The 21,025-nt window shown below is 47.3% G+C and overlaps 1 protein-coding gene across 10 annotated transcripts in view; it reads right to left on the minus strand.

The window, feature by feature from the left end:
* tns3 (tensin 3) overlaps positions 1-21,025 on the minus strand; it is a 532,570-nt gene that overhangs the window by 207,642 nt on the left and 303,903 nt on the right. For 9 of the 10 annotated variants that reach the window (XM_085988093.1, XM_085988094.1, XM_085988102.1 and 6 more), the window contains one exon: positions 3,409-3,459. The exons of the other annotated variant lie outside the window; for it this stretch is intronic. In XM_085988093.1, the coding sequence (XP_085844219.1) occupies positions 3,409-3,459 (51 nt within the window). The remainder of the gene's footprint in view (positions 1-3,408; positions 3,460-21,025) is intronic. 10 annotated transcript variants of the gene reach the window in all.

Raw genomic sequence — 21,025 nt, forward strand, 5'->3', positions numbered from 1 at the left:
AAAGCAGGAATGGGAAGTTGAGGTCAGTCAAAATGTAAGAGGCTTGCTGGGAGTCAGAGGCCTTTCTTGTATTCCTATGACATGCATTCTCCTGTATGAAGTTCTCATTGATAGTTTTCCTCTTTTCTTCCAACAATGAGAATGGAAACAGTGAAATAACTTGAACTATGGGCAGCTCCAGTTTCCCCATTAATGGCGACCCATGATCAATTACTGCAGGAGAGACGGGTCCTTCAGAGGACATCACCGACAAGATTTGCCAAAACTCACAACTGCAGGGCTGCAGAGGTCAAAGGGCCGTTAAAGGTTGCATTTAAGTGTAGACTTGATTAAAATAATACATTGTGCATAACTAGCAGGCCACCTATCATGTAGAATATTAGAATAGGGACCAAACTTCCTCTACTGTGCCATCCAGGAGCAAATTAGCATGGAGCTGCTATGCAGATATCTTGAGGTGTCCAAACTTCCGCTGGGGCCTCATTGTAATGCAGCAGGCACACACTAGGAGCACTCTTGGGCACAGGGCCAAGTCCGGGGACAAGATTTTGATCCGGACACCCTCTGATAGACTGCTAAGTTTGTAATTTAACGCTTTTGCGCTAGAAGCTGTGACTTGCATGTTGGTGGCCTTCATGTTAATTTAAAGGCAACGTCCTCTGTGAATCAGTTTCTCAAGCAGCAATCCTGGTACCCAGACAGTCTGCTTTTAAGGGAGCTGATAGAGGGTGGCACCATTGTGTCAAGCAGCTGGTGAAAGAGTGGGAACACAAGTATGGGCATGAAGAATGCTGGCGCAGGAATAGGTGGGTGCTGGTTTGACTTTGGCTTATGACAAGCAAAGAGGCTTTTTTGTTTTTTCCCCTTGCCTGCCTCCACGCCACATTGTAAAATATTGGGGGGAAGGGGGGCACTGAGCAACGGTACTGAACAGGTCTGCATTGCAAAATGTACTTAGCATTCTGCAACAAGTTCTGAAGCAGCAAAATTATTTGTTATTCAAAATCAAATATAAAGACCTATCTTAACAATACCAGCATGTCTGTTAAGGCTGATGCTAGCTGAACAGCTCACAAGTCAGTATTGACAGGTTTTTACGAGGGCAGTTTACCCCTGAATTGCACTCAGCACTATTACAAGAAATCTGGATTCAAAGTTGCCTGACACCTATTTGCATGAAATTTAAAGTGGTGCCCCCTCCTCAGGCAGTTAATTGCAGACATCAAGAATTCCATAGCAAATGTTGTGATGCAGTTCTGTCCAGGAGCAAAATGGGAGCAAAGGATTAACATCCATTTTTCCTTTGCATTGCCCCCATTTTACAGGCACTATTTTGGAGCAGGGCAGAGGAAAATAAGCTCTAAGAATTTTCAACATCCAAATCATTACAACTTAAATAAAGGAACAACTAAGTCATTATTGCCCAATAAAGTGGCAAGATCGTTGGGCAAAAACATAGTTTAATCAACTATGACAAAGCTTTTATTAAAAATTTAAGGATGGGGAAAAATTGTTTCTTTCCTGATGACATTTTCTTGCATATTACCATAAAGAGTTAGGGTTCTCCACATTCTACCTTAACACGCTGCTACCCTTCCTGCACTTAGTAAGTGACCTTAATTCAGTAAATGTTTCACTGATTACTTTATTTTTACTTCCATTAAAATAGGAAAGCCCCAAGGCTGCACAGAAGCCTCCATGACCAGTGGGAGTGTCTATGTCTTTTATTTTTGAAGATCTGGGCCTAGAAATTCAGTTGTTAGCACCAGCCGCTAGCGCCTTAAGAGGCCGAGGAGCAGGGCGCGAGGTGGCTAGCGCCCGGGTGCGGCGCAATCTGCGCCTCTCGCGAACTTCAGTCAAGAATTAGCGGCGGCGCAAAACCGTTGCGCCCGCTCAGCTGCGCGCGCAGATCCTGACGTCATTTCATGGTGCAACGCCCTTTGTGCGCCCCGAACCGGAACTTCAGTGGCGCCACCCTTATGTGCGCCTGGTGCCCCCAGCGACTGGTAGAGGGGAACGGTTCCCAAGCGCTGCGGGGCGCGGGGGGCGCTATTTAAAGGGGACTCCTCCTGCATGATAAGTGGCAGCCATTTTGTGCCAATCCTTCTGTGTGAGAGACGGATATTTGGAGAGAGACAAAGGCAGAGAGCTTTCTGCTTTGACTCAGTGCACGCACAGGTACTTCTGGCTTCAGGCCAGAGCTTTGCACTTGGATTTCACTTTCAGTGCCATAGCCTTGAGTCGCCAAATATAATGGGGACTGCAATGGGTGGAAACTTTGGCTTTCTGCATTGCATTCAAAGGGATCAGAGACGCCGTGAGAGAGTGCCAGTCATGGCCAGACGGAGAAGGGCCAAAAGGCGTCGGCACAGGAGGCCTTACCCACCCAGGGTACACCGCCAGCAGTTCTCATATCTGAACATGTCTGAGGAGCAGTGTGTTCGGAGGCTGCGATTCAGAAGGGAGGTGGTCACTGAGATCTGCCACCTACTTCGCAGAGATCTGCAGCCACAACTGAGGAGCAGGACGTCTCTGTCGGTGGCAGTGAAGGTGGCTCTCAACTTCTATGCCATGGGCTCCTTCCAATCCGCTACTGGGGACATTGCCAACATCTCCCAGTTCGCGGTACATTGCTGCATCCGCCAGGTGAACAATGCCTTTTTCAGAAGGAGACGTCAGTACATCTCCTTCCCCATGACCCTGGACAAGCAGCAAGAGCGTGCAATGGGATTTGGAAGAATAGCGGGCTTCCCCATGGTCCAGGGCATAGAACTGATGAACCAGCAATGGTCAGGCCTTGCTTCAGGGCTGCAGTGTGCAGGGCATGGCAGCCAAACATTTCCACCCTCCCCCTTTAAGAGCCGACCGGCGCCAGAGTGTCTGCCTTCAATCAGCAACTCACCGCACCTGCACTGCGCCCGCCCTCGGTGTTAGCACCTCGGCTCGCCGGCTTAGCGCCTTATGATAAGTCGTGCATCGCCTGCTTTAGCGCAACAGCAACCTCTTGGGGCGATGCAACTGAACATCGGCGAGGGTGGCGCCAAGTTGTGCCGGGCGCAAAATTTAGCGAATGCCCGGCTGTAGCGCCCCAAACATGGCTATACTGAATTTCTAGGCCCTGGTTTCCAAACTTGTCTTTTTAGCCTCAAAGTACAAAACTGCCCAAGTGGTGAGAAAAGGCATAAATGGAAAAAATCAGCAGATATAATACAGGGATAGTCAAATTAAAAGCATAGGAGGAGGACAGAAAAAAGAAAAGTAATTCTATATATTCATTAGTAAAATGTGTTACAAAACTATGGCATCAGCCAGTCACATGGCACGCCATAGGATTGAAATGAAGGTTTTGGTTGTTTTAACCAGGTCAGAAATAGGGAAAACCAAGTTAGTTCAAAAAAAACATTGTACCTTGGAGTTAAGCTTGGAGAGGTCATACCTCCTTTCAGAAAGGTTAAATACCTGTAGAAAGCAAATTGACTTAATAAACCAAGGGCAGTGATAATATTTTACTAGCACTCGTTAACCTTAAAAAGTGTCCAAAAGAGTATTGAGCAATGTGGTGATTTGGTAGAAAGCTCAAAAAGAATTCTCATCAGTTGTCAAACCATTATCCAATTGCCCCTACATCAGAACTTTCTAAATATATGGAAGCTGATGTTAACTCCAAGATTATTCATAAGCTTGAAAGTTCTGTCTTAATCCATGATTTTCAGTATGAGTTTTACGATAAACATTCTATTGGTGAACACTTTGGTGAATCATCTGCCATTGCTTTAGAATTCTCCAAACCCTTTGGCAAAATCTAACAATGTACTTCTAAATAGTTACCTTCAAAGAGCCTCCCACAAAACATGTGCTTATTCTGCTCTTTCAGATGGGGTAGCAGCAGGGCAGAACTCCCAAATCCACCGTGACCCCAACCCATTTTTCTGGGTAGGGGTCATTTATTATGAAAAACTATTTTTTTTTAATCTCGAAGACAGTCCCTTTCTCACCCCACTGTGATTTGTTTGCTCTTTATTTTACAGGCACCACAATGTTCAATGCTCATCTGAACATTCCTCCAGTTTATTCTGAGCTCCAAACAGGCTCTTCCTGCTCCCTACAGTTACACTGTGATGAAATGAAAACTCATTGCTCAGTCTCCTACTTTAACTCATCCTTTCTCAGGACCTCAAAACTGTGGAACTATTTAGCTTCCATAGTCTTTCATTGCTCCATTAAATCCCAAGCTTCGTGTCACCTGATCACTACTGCATAATTTGCCTCACATTACAGGTTGGCTTCAAAATGCAATTTTATTTTGAAAACTGAAATATTAAATATAGGCTCATAGTCTTGCTACCTACACACTTCAAAAGCTGAGGGAGAGAGACTTGAGTCAGTGTGGGGGGGGGCGGAGGGGGAAGAGAACAGGTTAAGAGCGACTCTAGGGTCAGTGGTCAGATAGACAGACCACATGCCTAGGTTTATGATGTCAACTTACAAAAAATTTTACATTTTGAAGCTAACCTCTCCACTTATGTTTTGTTGACAGTTAGAAAAGGTCAAAGTCCAGGTTTTTGGAACAGGCCGAGACTTTCAAGTAAAAAAAATTAACAAATGCATGGAGACACACAAAAGACCTGATAAATTTAATGTTATCGTGAAATATATAATTTTTAAACTTTTTTAAAATTATGTTCAGACCCTTATTTTTGGGCATTAGAAATTTCAGTTACTGAAAAAATGGTGGATGAAAAAACTTTTGCAAAGCATTGTGAGCAATGTTTGGAACCCAGTGTGCTGACTGCACAATCACGGTGATATACTGTCAGTATAAAATAGTAGTTATTGTGTGTCACTGTTGAAAATGTCTCATACCATCACCTAAAGGTGTAACAGGTATTGCAGATACTGTGAGTTTTCAATGAAACAATTGCCACACATACCAAATGGCGTAGAAAATAGACTGATTATGGTTTCCTGAAATGGGTATTTTTTATTACATACTGGAACCAGTATTAATTTTCACGGACTTTAGTAACTCATAGTTGCCAAATTCCTCAAATCTGAGAGTCTGGACAAGCCAGCAAAACAAATATTATATCAAACACAGTATAGTTTGATTTGGATTGTGACTGAAGAGAGCAAGGCTTATTTTTTGACAGCTGCATTCAATTAGTTCCCTTTTAGAAAACTCTGTCTCTAAACAGGAAGCCAATTATAGAACAAATAAGCTACACAGGATTTTTTTTGACAAAACACTAGGCATACTGTATCAAGCACATGATTTTAGCACTTCGCAATTTGTAAAAGAAAAGTAAATCAGTTACTCTGCTATAGGCATCCATTTAAACTACGAACTTAAAATCCTTCTGTAATAATAGTACATGATGCAATATGGACCAAACCATTATAAAATATATATATGTGCAATAATGAAGCATCAAAATGTGATTACTGTAAAATTATTTGTGTATATAATGAAGATATAGAGGGCTTGAATATGTTAGCCAGAAAGTACTTCATTGTAGTAACTAATGCTGTTGTTGTAATATTGTGAAGGATTTAAAATATTGAATGAAATAACTAACATTACCAGAGAGTATCCTTGATATGAGTAAACAGAGGGTGTGGAGGGAAGCAAGAGCTTAAACTGAAATTGTGACCTTTCAATCTACAGTTGCATAACCCAAAACTATTTGATAGATCTTCTTAAATTTTTACTTTACAATTGTAACTTTTACTTTATGACTAGTATCAGCAGGCATGCTGTCCTGTCATAATATTGCAGCAACGTGACGTCAGCCTTCTTGTAGGAATGTCATGTTATACATAAAAGTTTGGTATAGATTTTACCACTAACCAACCAAATTTTAATATACTGTATGTCAGAAGCAGATTATACACATTGATCACCATTTAAAGACATCAATTAGCACCCGACTACTTAACATCACAGACCCTAAAATGGAACATTTATTGTAAATTCAGTCAAACTCTTTTTCTGAGCTCATCCAATGACCTAATGGGTAAAGGCACCATCTGGTGTGCTGCTAATCATACAGACAAGAATGTCACAAGTTCAATTTCTAACCTGTGCTGAGTTAGTTGTTCTCAGTTAGGGCAAGTATTGGGGTATTACATTTGGCATGAGTACCCCTGGATTAGGGAGAGGAGAAAAATCAGCCAGGCTATCTGGTGGGTCCTGTGGATATTGCTTGAAGACAGGAACAAGCTTACTGTGATGCCTATCCTGGGTGAATGGCCTACCTATACTCATTTTCTAGGCATACACATGTAGAATGGCCACTTGTGCAATTCACCACCAGGTTGAAAGTTTTTACAGAATCTTAGTCCAACAGGAGTCATCATCTTCCGGGAACAGAGGAGAGAAAAGGGGGACGGCTAGAGATAACTATTTTCAATGGAAAATCTCAAATGCGGACAATAATACTGAAATTAGAAATGAAATCTGTATCCAGAAGTAAGTTTTCCTAAGCATGAAAAGCTCCCCATTCAATTCTGGGCAGCTTGTGGATTCTTAAAGGAACACTGTACTTAGAAAGAAAGACTTGCATTTATATAGCGCTTTTCATGACCACCGGACGTCTCAAAGCGCTTTACAGCCAATGAAGTACTTTTTGGAGTGGAGTCACTATTGTGATGTGGGAAACACGGCAGCCAATTTGCACACAGCAAGCTCCCACAAACAGCAATGTGATAATGACCAGATAATGTTTTTTTTTTGTTATCTTGGCTGAGGGATAAATATTGGCCAGGACACTGGGGATAACTCCCCTGCTCTTCTTTGAAATAGTGCCATGGGATCTTTTACATCCACCTGAGAGAGCAGACGGGGCCTCGGTTTAACAGCACCTCCGACAGTGCAGCACTCCCTCAGCACTGCAACTGGAGTGTCAGCCTAGCTTTATGTGCTAAAGTCCCTGGAGTGGGACTTGAACCCACAATGTTCGGACTCAGAGGCGAGTGTGCTACCAACTGAGCCACAGCCGACACACTAAATAACACCGCTATTTGATCATTTATAACATCCAACCCTGTGTTTCCAAATGTGATTTTGTAAAAGCAATACCAGTGCCTATAAGGAAATGTCAGGAGTAGAAAAGACTACTTTAGTCCACCCAGCTAGTCTGAGTGTGGATCATGTTTACAGTGGGTACTGTCATTTTTTTTCCTGGTATAATTGAATTATATTGGCAAACAACAATGTAGAACGACAATGGGAGACATTTAAAATGGTGTTCAACAGAGGAAAATTATATTCCGCTAAAAGGAAGGAACAAACTAAACACTAATGAGACTCCATGGATGAATAAAGACATAAGGGAACAATTGAGGGTAAAGAAAGAGGCATAGATTAAGTGCATAGACAGCAGAGGAGTGCATGATAAGAGAGAATACGAAGAGATTAGGAGAGAAGTCGAAAATAACAATTAGGAAGGCAAAGAGGAACTATGAAATTAAATTATCAAGGAACATAAAACAAAATAGTAAATATTTTACAGGCACATCAATAAAAAAAAGGTTGGGATGGGAATAGGGCCATTAAGGGATAGAAAGGATAATACCACAGGTAATGATAGGGAGATGGCAGAAATATTAAATCATTATTTTGCTTCGGTATTTACCAGGGAGCTAGAACAGGAGGACATAACATTGGATGATGAGATGAGTAATGAGATAAGTGCATTTAAAATAAAAAAGGGGATACATTAAATAAACTAATCAAACCCAAAGAGGATAAAACCCTCTGGTCTGGATGGATTGCATCCCCACATTTTAAAAGAATCTAGTGAAGAAATAGCAGAGGCATTACTACACAGAGGACTGGCGGATAGCTAACGTAATACTGATATTTAAGAAGGGGGATAGAACATGTCCAGGGAATTATAGGCCAGGCAGCTTAACATCGGTGGTAGGAAAAATAATGGAATCCCTACTAAAGGAGAGAATAGAAGAACATCTAGAATAATGAATAGTCAGCATGGATTTCAAAAGGGTAAGTCTTGCTTGACCAAACTTATTGAATTTTTTGAAGAAGTAACAGAGAGAGGAGACAAGGGTAATGCAGTAGATGTAATTTATCTAGACAAAAGGCCTTCGATAAGGTACCCCATAATCGACTAATGAATTAAGGTCAGAGAATGTGGAGTCAAGGGGCAAGTAGCAGAATGGATTGCTAGAGCTGGCTTCAAGACAGAAAGCAGAGAATGGGAGTAAAGGGTAGCTATTCACAATGGCAGAAGGTGGGTGACATGAATCTTGTCATTCATGTGGAAATGACTTATGAAGTAATACTGGGCGGCCTGCTGGTGGCGGTGTCCAGGGAGAATATAAATACTCGGGCATGGGCCCAGCTTGCTCAGGACATTCTTTAACAGGAACTAGTGAAGGACACAACTAGATCTCCATGTTGAAAAACAGTCAATACTGAGGAGGACTGCAACAAATTACAGGAGGACGCTAATAAACGCAGGATGGGCAAATAATTGGCAAATGATGTTCAACACAGATAAATGTGAGGTATTACATTTTGGTAGGAAGAATAGGGAGGTTACATCACTTGGAGGGTGCGAGTCTAGGTGGGGGAGAGGAACAAAGGGATCTTGGTGTACAAATACACAAATCACTAAAAGTTGTGACACAGGTTAGCAAGGCCATAAAAAAAGCAAACTATTTCGAGAGGGATAGAATTGAAAAGTAGGGAAGTTATGCTAAACCTGTATCAAACCTTGGTTAGACCACACTTATACTGCATGCAGTTCTGGTCACCATATTATAAAAAGTTTTTAGAGGCACTGGAGAGGGTGCAGAGAAGATTTACAATAATGATACCAGAAATGCAAGGGTATACATATCAGGAAAGGATGAACAGGCTGGGTCTATTTTCTCTTGAAAAAAGGCTGAGGGGTGACCTAATAGAGGTCTTTAAAATTATGAAAGGTTTTGATAGAGTGGGTGGAGAGAGAATGTTTCCACTTGTGGGGAAGAGCAAAACTAGAGGCCATCAATATAAGATAGTCACCAAGAAATCCAGTAAGAAATTCAAAAGAAACTTCTTTACCCAAAGAGTGGTGAGAATGTGGAACTTGCTACCACAGGGAGTGGTTGAAGTGAATAGTATAGATGCATTTGAGGGGAGACTAGACAAGCATATGAGGGAGAAGGGAACAGAGGGCTATGCTGATAGATTTAGATGAGGAAAGACGGAAGGAGGCTCGAGTGGAGCATAAACGCCAGCATGGACTGGTTGGGCCGAATGGCCTGTTTCTGTGTGCCGTATATCCTATGTAATCCTATGAATTAAGTTTGTCAAAATCACCACTGGATGGAATGCTAATTGATTACCACGCTTTGGTCAATAGGGAAGTGATTGCAATACTCTGGCATATCACTTGATAGCTACTGGCAGGTTGTGGTTTCATTATATATTCTGTGCTACAACATTTTTTAAAAATGATAAAATTAGATTTAAGTTAAACTTCAGCTTGAGTAACATCATCAGTAAACACAGCTGAAGTTGAAACAGGTAGTCTAGTGCAATGCTTTATATTCTGTAACTTTTTAAATAAGAACATAACAAAAATGAAGGACAAGAAAAAGCCATTTGGCCCATTTAGGCACATCCCACAAGTACCCTAAAGCCTCCCAAGTTTGCATACAGTTGAAATTCTGTCGTTACTGGCCCTGAATTTCCAATCGGATGCTTCCTGTGGGCGGATGCCTCCGATCAGCGAAAAATCTACAAACCTACCTGCTGGTCCCGGAGATATGGAGGCTTCCGGCCCTGGGCCTCTCCTCTTGGAAATGCGCAGAGGCCCACGTATTCCAGGGGCACATGCGATTCGCAAGCGCCCCTGGGATCACGTGGGCCAGCTCAACCAATGGAAGAAGAGAATCCCCCTTCATACTTTTGACAGTTCCGTACACACGGAACTGTCAAAAGTATAAATGGGGATGACTAAAAAAATGCACCAACACACTGAAATAAATAAAGAAAAACCATGACATATATAAAATTAATTAAAATGGCATTTAATTTAAAATGTTAAACAAAAATGTAATTTTTTAAATATGTTTTAATGGGGCTTAATATAAACTTACCTTATTGGACAGGGTTTAAAATTTATAAGTGAGTGATAAACTTTTATTTTGCTATTTTTTAAAAACTCTTATGCTGGTAAAAGCAGGCCTTATGCCTGCTTTTACCAGGCATAAGAATTCTATGGCCTTTCAGAGGGCGGAAGTTGTGCAAATAGCGCAACTCTCCACCCGCAGAGGCACTTTTCTTGGGCGTGCGGAGAATTGACAGATCGCAAGTTCTGGGTTTCAGCACATATGCTTCGAATGCCTAAACACGAAACTTGCGCGGCCCCTATGGGCGCTTACACACCTCATACGCACCCATGAGGATCGGAAAATATGGGCCATTATTTTTATCTCTACCCCCATTTAATATATGTTCAAACCAGACCAACAGTTAAGTGCAGCAAACAAACCACACTTTCCTGTTCGGCACAATGTTGTTGGTTCATTCCACACGTCTGACTGTGCCTTGGAAGGATGATCTGAATTTTGCAGCTATTTAAGAATTTAAATTGGTCACAAAACAAAAACCCACTTTTCTGATCTGGTACAAGCTGTGCTGAGCACCATGATCAAAATATTGGTGTTCGTTTCTAATAACAGATAGAGTCCTCAAATATGCATCTGGAATGTTACAAAGTGATCAATACTTGGAACAAGTATCAGAATATACAATGATGTTATTCAAGTCAGTGTACAGTATTTTTATGCAGTCTGTTGCTGGAGAAATTTATTCTGCTTTCTCCATGTAAGTGTTTTTTAAAGCCTTTTTGTACTTTTTTACTGATCTTTTATAATTCCTCTGCTTATCACAGTTGTACTGAGGTAGGTGAATAGGTTAGTCTAATCATTATTACTGGTTTTATATGCTGTAATACATCAATACATTACAAGATTCATGGCATTCAACTCACATAGCAATGAGCAATTATTCTGAGAGCCAAAAGAATTGGCCCACGAATAGTACTGCACCAAGAACTGATATGATGGTGGATTCAATCCATGATTCTCTACATGGAAGAGTTCTTAATCTTGGTCATGTCCATCAGTGAAAAACATAAGTCAGAGATCATGTGCTTCTCCGTAAGAAGGGAGGGAAATCAGAATCGGAGTGTATCCCTCCCATGAATATATGCCAACTCCCTCTTGCCATGCCTATCCACATGCATCAATAGTCTCTCTTTCACTATACCTTCAAATAGATTACCCACAATAAATGATGCCGCACTGAGCTGTAGTTTGAGAGTCATCACTATTCCTCTTTTTAAAAAGGAATGAACTGCTGTCTCTCTCAAGTTTCTCCCCTATGTAGCTCCCTGCCCTCTCCAAGTTCATCTCATCCATGAGACCTACCTTCTATTCCCTCAACTCTCTTCCAACTCAACTCCTCAAGCCAACTGTCCCCTATGCTGGCCGATATGGTAAATGGTTTCCTCTCCACAGATCCTATCCCCTTGCCACCAACTCCATTCTCCTCCCTGGCCACAGTTTCAAGCCTGTTTTACCCCAAGCTGAATTTCTAACACCATATGCTTTCCATCACAAAGCCTGTCTACTATCATCTCCAGAACATCACCTGCATCCACTTCTATCTCAGCTCATCTACCCTGAAACATTCAAACATGCCTTTGCCACTTCCAGACTTGATTACTTTAATGCTCTCCTGGCAAGCCTCCCATTCTCCACAAACCTCAGCTCAATGTCAGCCATGGCTCAGTTGGTAGCACTCTTGCCTCTGAGCCAGAAGGTTGTGGGTTCAAATGCCACTCCAGAGACTTAAGCACAAAATCTAGGCTGACACTCCAGTGCAGTATTGAGGGAGTGCTGCATTGTTGGAGGTGACATCTTTTGGATGAGACGTTAAACTGAGGCCCTGTCTGCTCTCTCAGGTGGACATAAAAGATCCCATGCCAATATAAGAGCAGGGGAGTTCTTCTCAGGGTCCTGATCAATACCTTAACCAACACCTAAAAACAAATTATCTGGCCATTATAACATTGCTGTTTGTGGGACCTTGCTGTGTGCAAATTGCTGTGTTTTCTACTTTACAACGGTGACTACACTTCAGAAGTGCATTGGCTGTAAAGCGCTTTGTAACATCCTGAGGTCGTGAAAGGTGCTACATAAATGCAAGTCTTTCTTTTTTATCCCCAGCTTGTATCCTATCTCGTGCCCATCACTCTCATTGTTGCTGACCTATTTTTCCCCACACCACCGACTCCTAATGCTTTACACGGGATAATTACTGGAGAGCATTAGTGGATACTATCCCAGCATAAGTGCCGAGATTGTGTCCCTTGGATTTTCGGCTCTCCATTTTCAAAGTAATAAATATTTGAAGCTCTAATAGATCTTGTAAGTTATCAATCTCCGTTTGGTCAGACATCCATGATTGAGGGATTTTGTGTGAGATTTAATGCTCTCAGAGTGCTCTACTAGCCCTGACTCACAAACCACCCGGTGAAGTAAAAATACACCAAAGAATCTGGCCCACTACTTTGGGTTAAAAACTTCTCCATCCTTTGAACTCCAAGTTCTGACAAAGGAAGATTAAAAAGGTATCTTTCACAATTAATCAAAACAGTCAAAGTAGGGGTTAAAGGCACAAAGATCATTTGTAAAATTTATTGATTTAATTTGTAATATCCGCAGAACAAAGCACCGCCACTATGATGAGAAGCTTCCTTCCTGTGGAATGGCCAACACAGACGTTTGTCATCTGCAGTACTTTCTAAGTAACCCACATAAACAGAAACCAAACAAACCCTTTTGAATCAGGATCAAGATATATGTTTATCTCATAAATATATAACCAGGCAGAAGCAAAATCCTTTCACCGTGTGGCAATTAAATTTATATCTAAATTTAGCCATCTTAACCTAGCTAAAAAATATGAAATATATTTTTAAAAACTCTATTACTTTTTTTCCCAGTAACTGAAATTTATATAGCCTAAAGTAGGGTTTAAACAAAATAACAATTAAAACATGATGGCCTAGAAATTGGGTATAGCCCCGCTTGAGGCGTTAGAACTGGCGGAGCGCTAAGTTTATAGCCAGACGAAAGTTATCGCTGCCTGGCGAGATATTGGGTTGCATCGCCCCCAAAGGGGATTGAGGCGCTAATTCAGCCATTGCACGGTGCTCCTAAGGCGCAAAAGTTCAGGCGCTACTCAATATCGACGCGGACGGGCGCAGCGCAGGTGATCTCAATTACGGGAAACCACGAGACTTCCAGGCGCCGGCCGGCTCTTAAAGGGGTGGGTCAGTCAGCCTGGGCTTCAACACCTCAGATTCGGCGCTCGCCCTTGTCTGGCGTTAGAAACTTGTTCAGCATGGAGAAGGTTAGACAGAGAGCAGAGCGCTTCAGCACTGAGGCTCTGGACCACTTGGTGGCTGCAGTTGAGCGCCGTCGAGATGTCCTGTATCCGGACAATGGCAAGAGGCTGAATCAGAAGACTTACCGACGATCTTGGAGGGAGGTTGCTGTGAGGGTCAACTCCAGCAGCATGGCGACCAGGGCCCCTGTTCAGTGCAGGAAGAAATTCAACGACCTCACACAGATCGTTAGGGTGAGTGATGGTTTAGCAATCTTCTGATTCCCTCCATCTGCAGCTGACTTCGGGCACCCTGTTGCAATGATGCCCCAATGGCCATCTGTCAGCATGCACCCATGGCCCTTTCTGGGCACACACATGGACAGATGTCTCAAGGCCTCATGTAAGGGCTCTGCACCATGGGGGGGCATGCGATGATGTCTCAAGGCCTCATGTAAGGGCTCTTGCACCATGGGGGGCATGCGATAATGTCTGAAGGCCTCATGTAAGGGCTCTTGCACCATGGGGGGCATGCAATGATGTCTCAAGGCATCATGTAAGGGCTCTTGCACCATGGGGGGCATGCGATGATGTCTCAAGGCATCATGTTACAGAACTTCCCCTTCTTTCCCCTGCAGTCCAAGCTGGCGATGATCCGAAAGGAGCAGCGTCGAACCGGTGGCGGACCTCCACAAGTGGTCATTCTCACGGATCTGGAGGAGAGAGTGCACCAGATACTTGGAGGACGTCTGTCTGGTCCTGTGACCACTGCATCTGCCGACCCCATTTCCGACAGCGAGGGTAAGACTCTCACCTTTTTCACCTGTTGCCTTCCACTTGGTCCCCCCGCCAGCATGCATCCTCAGTGTGCAGCCATGTCAGGGCCATGCCGCAATCTGGCATGCCTTTCAGCAAACCTGTCCTTTTGCTAAAGCCACTCTTCCACCTCCCACTTTCAGATGAAGCAGCACCAACTCGGGCTCAACGCACTGAAGCTGCCAGTGCCACCGGAGGCGAGGACCAGGAAGAATCCGGACCAGCCGTTGCAGAATCCGGGGAGTGGACACATCTACAGACTGGGGATAGTAGTCCCCTGGAGGGGAGGGGGGGGGCTCTGAGGATGAACCAGTTGCTGGACCAAGCGGCATGCAGCAACGCACGGGGGATAGGCAAGTTCGGCCACCGTCTCCCCGGAGGGCAAGGCAGGTGTGATGACTGCTACACAGAGTGCAGATGAGGTGCGTCGCCTGGCTGAAATGAGCAAACAGGCCCGGGTCAGACACACGGAGCTGATGGCTGCAGTCGAGAAGATGCCTGAGTCAATAGATTCATTGGCTAAGAGTATGTTGGACTTCGGGGCAACAATGGAGAGGACTCTCCAGGGCTTTGGGGCAACAATGGACAGGACTCTCCAGGTCTTTGGGGCAACAATGGACAGGTCTATCCAGGGCTTCGGGGCAACAATGGACAGGACTATCCAGGGCTTCGGCCCAACAATGGAGAGGACTGTCCACGGCTTTGAGTCGGCTATGGAAAGGACTGTTCAGGGCTTCGGACAATCCCTGGAAAGGTCTGTCCAGGGCTTGTCCGAGGCAGTGGAGCGGTCGGCACCTGCCTTGTCCGAAGCAATGGGAAGAACTGTCCAGGGCTTCTCCGAAGCACTGGCACCTGGCACACAGGTCCTCACTGTTGCCACGCAGTCACTTGCTGGGCTCCTCCACACCCAGATTGAGGCAACGTGATCTCTCACTGTAGCCACCCTCTCTGCATCAGTTAGGATCACCCCGGGCCCTTCCAGTCCCATACAAGGCTAGGAATCAGTGGAGCATGCGATTGTGGCGGATGAGCCGAGCCGCTCCCCTCAGATAGCCAGTGTGTCGTCCGACCATGGTGCAGGTGTCCTCTCTCGGCAGGAGACCATTGCACATGCCAGCGCTGGGACGTCTGCATTGTAGCTGCCACCACCTGCAGGCCACACTGCTTCCAGCCATGGTCACATCAAGCATCCTGCGTCCGTACCCTCCAAGCACAGAGGCCCACAGCCCCGAGACCGGAGGAGCAGCGGACCTGCGCGGAAGCAGCCCGAGGCGGGAGAGCTTAAAGGCTTGAGAGGGGGCAGTCAGAGGCACCGAGGCCCACAGCCCCGAGACCGGAGGAGCAGCGGACCTGCGCGGAAGCAGCCCGAGGCGGGAGAGCTTAAAGGCTTGAGAGGGGGCAGTCAGAGGCACCGAGGCCCACAGCCCCGAGACCGGAGGAGCAGCGGACCTGCGCGGAAGCAGCCCGAGGCGGGAGAGCTTAAAGGCTTGAGAGGGGGCAGTCAGAGGCACCGAGGCCCACAGCCCCGAGACCGGAGGAGCAGCGGACCTGCGCGGAAGCAGCCCGAGGCGGGAGAGCTTAAAGGCTTGAGAGGGGGCAGTCAGAGGCACCGAGGCCCACAGCCCCGAGACCGGAGGAGCAGCGGACCTGCGCGGAAGCAGCCCGAGGCGGGAGAGCTTAAAGGCTTGAGAGGGGGCAGTCAGAGGCACCGAGGCCCACAGCCCCGAGACCGGAGGAGCAGCGGACCTGCGCGGAAGCAGCCCGAGGCGGGAGAGCTTAAAGGCTTGAGAGGGGGCAGTCAGAGGCACCGAGGCCCACAGCCCCGAGACCGGAGGAGCAGCGGACCTGCGCGGAAGCAGCCCGAGGCGGGAGAGCTTAAAGGCTTGAGAGGGGGCAGTCAGAGGCACCGAGGCCCACAGCCCCGAGACCGGAGGAGCAGCGGACCTGCGCGGAAGCAGCCCGAGGCGGGAGAGCTTAAAGGCTTGAGAGGGGGCAGTCAGAGGCACCGAGGCCCACAGCCCCGAGACCGGAGGAGCAGCGGACCTGCGCGGAAGCAGCCCGAGGCGGGAGAGCTTAAAGGCTTGAGAGGGGGCAGTCAGAGGCACCGAGGCCCACAGCCCCGAGACCGGAGGAGCAGCGGACCTGCGCGGAAGCAGCCCGAGGCGGGAGAGCTTAAAGGCTTGAGAGGGGGCAGTCAGAGGCACCGAGGCCCACAGCCCCGAGACCGGAGGAGCAGCGGACCTGCGCGGAAGCAGCCCGAGGCGGGAGAGCTTAAAGGCTTGAGAGGGGGCAGTCAGAGGCACCGAGGCCCACAGCCCCGAGACCGGAGGAGCAGCGGACCTGCGCGGAAGCAGCCCGAGGCGGGAGAGCTTAAAGGCTTGAGAGGGGGCAGTCAGAGGCACCGAGGCCCACAGCCCCGAGACCGGAGGAGCAGCGGACCTGCGCGGAAGCAGCCCGAGGCGGGAGAGCTTAAAGGCTTGAGAGGGGGCAGTCAGAGGCACCGAGGCCCACAGCCCCGAGACCGGAGGAGCAGCGGACCTGCGCGGAAGCAGCCCGAGGCGGGAGAGCTTAAAGGCTTGAGAGGGGGCAGTCAGAGGCACCGAGGCCCACAGCCCCGAGACCGGAGGAGCAGCGGACCTGCGCGGAAGCAGCCCGAGGCGGGAGAGCTTAAAGGCTTGAGAGGGGGCAGTCAGAGGCACCGAGGCCCACAGCCCCGAGACCGGAGGAGCAGCGGACCTGCGCGGAAGCAGCCCGAGGCGGGAGAGCTTAAAGGCTTGAGAGGGGGCAGTCAGAGGCACCGAGGCCCACAGCCCCGAGACCGGAGGAGCAGCGGACCTGCGCGGAAGCAGCCCGAGGCGGGAGAGCTTAAAGGCTTGAGAGGGGGCAGTCAGAGGCACCGAGGCCCACAGCCCCGAGACCGGAGGAGCAGCGGACCTGCGCGGAAGCAGCCCGAGGCGGGAGAGCTTAAAGGCTTGAGAGGGGGCAGTCAGAGGCACCGAGGCCCACAGCCCCGAGACCGGAGGAGCAGCGGACCTGCGCGGAAGCAGCCCGAGGCGGGAGAGCTTAAAGGCTTGAGAGGGGGCAGTCAGAGGCACCGAGGCCCACAGCCCCGAGACCGGAGGAGCAGCGGACCTGCGCGGAAGCAGCCCGAGGCGGGAGAGCTTAAAGGCTTGAGAGGGGGCAGTCAGAGGCACCGAGGCCCACAGCCCCGAGACCGGAGGAGCAGCGGACCTGCGCGGAAGCAGCCCGAGGCGGGAGAGCTTAAAGGCTTGAGAGGGGGCAGTCAGAGGCACCGAGGCCCACAGCCCCGAGACCGGAGGAGCAGCGGACCTGCGCGGAAGCAGCCCGAGGCGGGAGAGCTTAAAGGCTTGAGAGGGGGCAGTCAGAGGCACCGAGGCCCACAGCCCCGAGACCGGAGGAGCAGCGGACCTGCGCGGAAGCAGCCCGAGGCGGGAGAGCTTAAAGGCTTGAGAGGGGGCAGTCAGAGGCACCGAGGCCCACAGCCCCGAGACCGGAGGAGCAGCGGACCTGCGCGGAAGCAGCCCGAGGCGGGAGAGCTTAAAGGCTTGAGAGGGGGCAGTCAGAGGCACCGAGGCCCACAGCCCCGAGACCGGAGGAGCAGCGGACCTGCGCGGAAGCAGCCCGAGGCGGGAGAGCTTAAAGGCTTGAGAGGGGGCAGTCAGAGGCACCGAGGCCCACAGCCCCGAGACCGGAGGAGCAGCGGACCTGCGCGGAAGCAGCCCGAGGCGGGAGAGTTTAAAAGCTCACCTTTCGCGGGCTTTTTCTTTCACAGCTGGTGCAATCAGGAGAGCAGGAGGCCAGTAACTCTTATATAGGTGGAGCTGTTGCTAAACCCGAAACACTACAGTGTAGTGTCTCCCACCCTTCCACCTCCTCTAACCTTTTAGGGGTTAGGGGAAGTTGAAAAGGTAGGTTCAATTTATTTTATTTCAGGAGCCTAACCTAGGTGGAAAAGGTTCCAGGACAGGAGGCGGCAGTGAAAATACAACACCAGAAAACAGGTAGGTGACTGGTTGGTGAGTACTTTCACAAACTTATTCTAAGTAGAATTCAATAATTAAGCTAAATCGTAGTAAATAAAAGGGTATTGTAAGGGTTAAGTCATGGAAGGGCAGCTCGGACCCGTGCCATGCTCCTCCTGTGCCATGTGGGAAATCAGGGACACTGTCCCTGACAACTATGTGTGCAGGAAGTGTGTCCAGCTGCAGCTCCTAGCGGACCGCATGGCGGCGCTGGAGCTGCGAATGGACTCACTCTGGAGCATACGCGATGCTGAGGATCTTGTGGATAGCACATTCAGTGAGTTGGTCACACCGCAGGTAAAGGCTAGCTCAGACAGTAAATGGGTGACCAAAAGGCAGGGTAAAGGCAGGAAGGTAGTGCAGGAGTCGCCTGCGGTCATCTCCCTCCAAAACAGGTTTACCGTTTTGGGTACTGTTGGGGGAGATGACTTATCAGGGGAAGGCACCAGCAGCCAGGTTCAGGGCACCATGACTGGCTCTGCTGCACAGAAGGGTGGAAAAAAGAGGGATAGGGCTATAGTGATAGGGGATTCAATTGTAAGGGGGATAGATAGGAGTTTCTGCGGCCGAGACCGAGACTCCAAGATGGTATGTTGCCTCCCTGGTGCAAGGGTCAAGGATGTCTCGGAGCGGGTGCAGAGCATTCTGAAGGGGGAGGGGGATCAGCCAGTTGTCGTGGTACATGTAGGTACCAACGATGTAGGTAAAAAGAGGGAGGAGGTCCTACAAGCTGAATTTAGGGAGTTAGGTGCTAAATTGAAAAGTAGGACCTCAAAGGTAGTAATCTCTGGATTGCTACCAGTGCCACGAGCTAATAAGTTTAGAGAGAGTAAGATAGATAAGCTAAATACGTGGCTTGAGCAGTGGTGCAAGGGAGATGGATTTAAATTCCTGAGGCATTGGAACCAGTTCTTGGGGAGGAGTGACCTGTACCAAGGGGACGGTCTACACCTGAACTGTGAGGGAGCCGATGTCCTCGGGGTAATATTTTCTAGGGCGGTTCGGGAGGATTTAAACTAATTTGGCAGGGGGATGGGAACCTAGGTAGTGGAAAAGAGGGAAGTCATATGAAGTCAGAAATAGATGGTAGAAAGGTGAGAAGCAATAAGCAAAGGAGAGAAACACAAAGGGCCAAACTAATTCATAATGAGAGTGTGAAAAAAGCAAGCCTGAAGGCTTTGTATCTTAATGCTAGAAGCATTAGGAACAAGGTGGATGAATTAGTTGTGGAAATAGAGGTAAACAAGTATGATTTGATTGGGATTACAGAAACGTGGCTGCAGGGTGGGCAAGGCTGGGAACTTAACATCCAGGGATATACAATATTTAGGAAGGATCGGCAAAAAGGTAGGGGAGGTGGGGTAGCATTGCTGGTAAAGGAGGGGATTAATGCAATGGAAAGGAAGGATATTAACTCGGATGAAACGGAATCTGTATGGGTAGAAATGAGAAATAGCAAGGGGAGGAAAACGTTAGTGGGTGTGATATATAGGCCTCCAAATAGTAATATGGAGGTGAGGGAAGGCATAAAAAGGGAAATTAGAGAAGCGTGCGATAAGAGCACAGCTGTCATCATGGGTGACTTTAATTTACATATTGATTGGACTACCCAAATTAGTAAAAATTCTGAGGAGGAGGAATTCCTGGAATGTTTTCGGGACGGTTATCTGGACCAATATGTCGAGGAGCCGACTCGAGATCAGGCCATTTTAGACTGGGTATTGTGCAATGAGAAGGGACTTATCAGCAATCTTCTTGTACGAGGCCCCTTGGGTCAGAGCGATCATAATATGATCGAGCTCTCAGTCGAGATGGAGAGTGAGGAAATTGAATCAGAGACTAAGGTCCAGAACTTAAATAAAGGGAATTACGAGGGTATGAGACGGGAATTGGGTAAGATTGATTGGGTGGTGTTTCTGGGGGGATTGACAGTGGATAGACAATGGCAAGCATTCAAAGATAGAATGGAAGAATTCCAGAACATGTTTATACCGGTTTGGCATAAAAATAAACCTAAAAAGGTGACTCAACCGTGGATAACGAGGGAAATTAGGGACAGCATAAAATCAAAAAAAAGGGCATATCAACTGGCAAAAAAAAGCACCAGACCGGAAGATTGGGGACAGTACAGGATACAGCAAAAGAGGACAAAGGGATTAATCAGGAAGGGGAAAATAGAATACGAAAGTAAACTTGCAGCAAACATAAAGACAGACTGCAAAAGCTTTTATCGGTATATCAGGAGGAAAAGACTGGTAAAATCCCAAGTCGGTCCCTTGCAGTCCGATTCGGGAGAATATATAATGGAGAATAAGGAAATGGCAGACCAATTAAACTCATACTTTGGTTCTGTATTCACAAAGGAGGACACAAATAACCTCCCAGGAATATCGGCAAACATAGGGACTAATGAGAGGGAGGAGCTGACAGAAATTAGTATCTCTAGGGATATGGTGTTGGGTAAGTTGAGGGGACTGAAGGCCGACAAATCCCCGGGGCCTGATAAACTACATCCTAGGGTACTTAAGGAGGTGGCCCTGGAGATAGCAGATGCTCTAAGGATCATCTTCCGGAACTCCATTGACTCGGGAACAGTACCCGTGGATTGGAGGGTAGCTAATGTTACCCCAATATTTAAAAAGGGGGGTAGAGAGAAAGCAGGGAATTATAGACCAGTAAGCCTTACATCGGTTGTGGGCAAAATGCTAGAGTCCATTATTAAGGATAAAATAGCGGAGCACTTGACAAATGGGGAAAG

This window comes from Somniosus microcephalus, chromosome 5 (genome assembly GCF_052327205.1).
Source record: "Somniosus microcephalus isolate GS21.2 chromosome 5, FLI_Smic_1.0, whole genome shotgun sequence".
Taxonomy (NCBI): domain Eukaryota; kingdom Metazoa; phylum Chordata; class Chondrichthyes; order Squaliformes; family Somniosidae; genus Somniosus; species Somniosus microcephalus.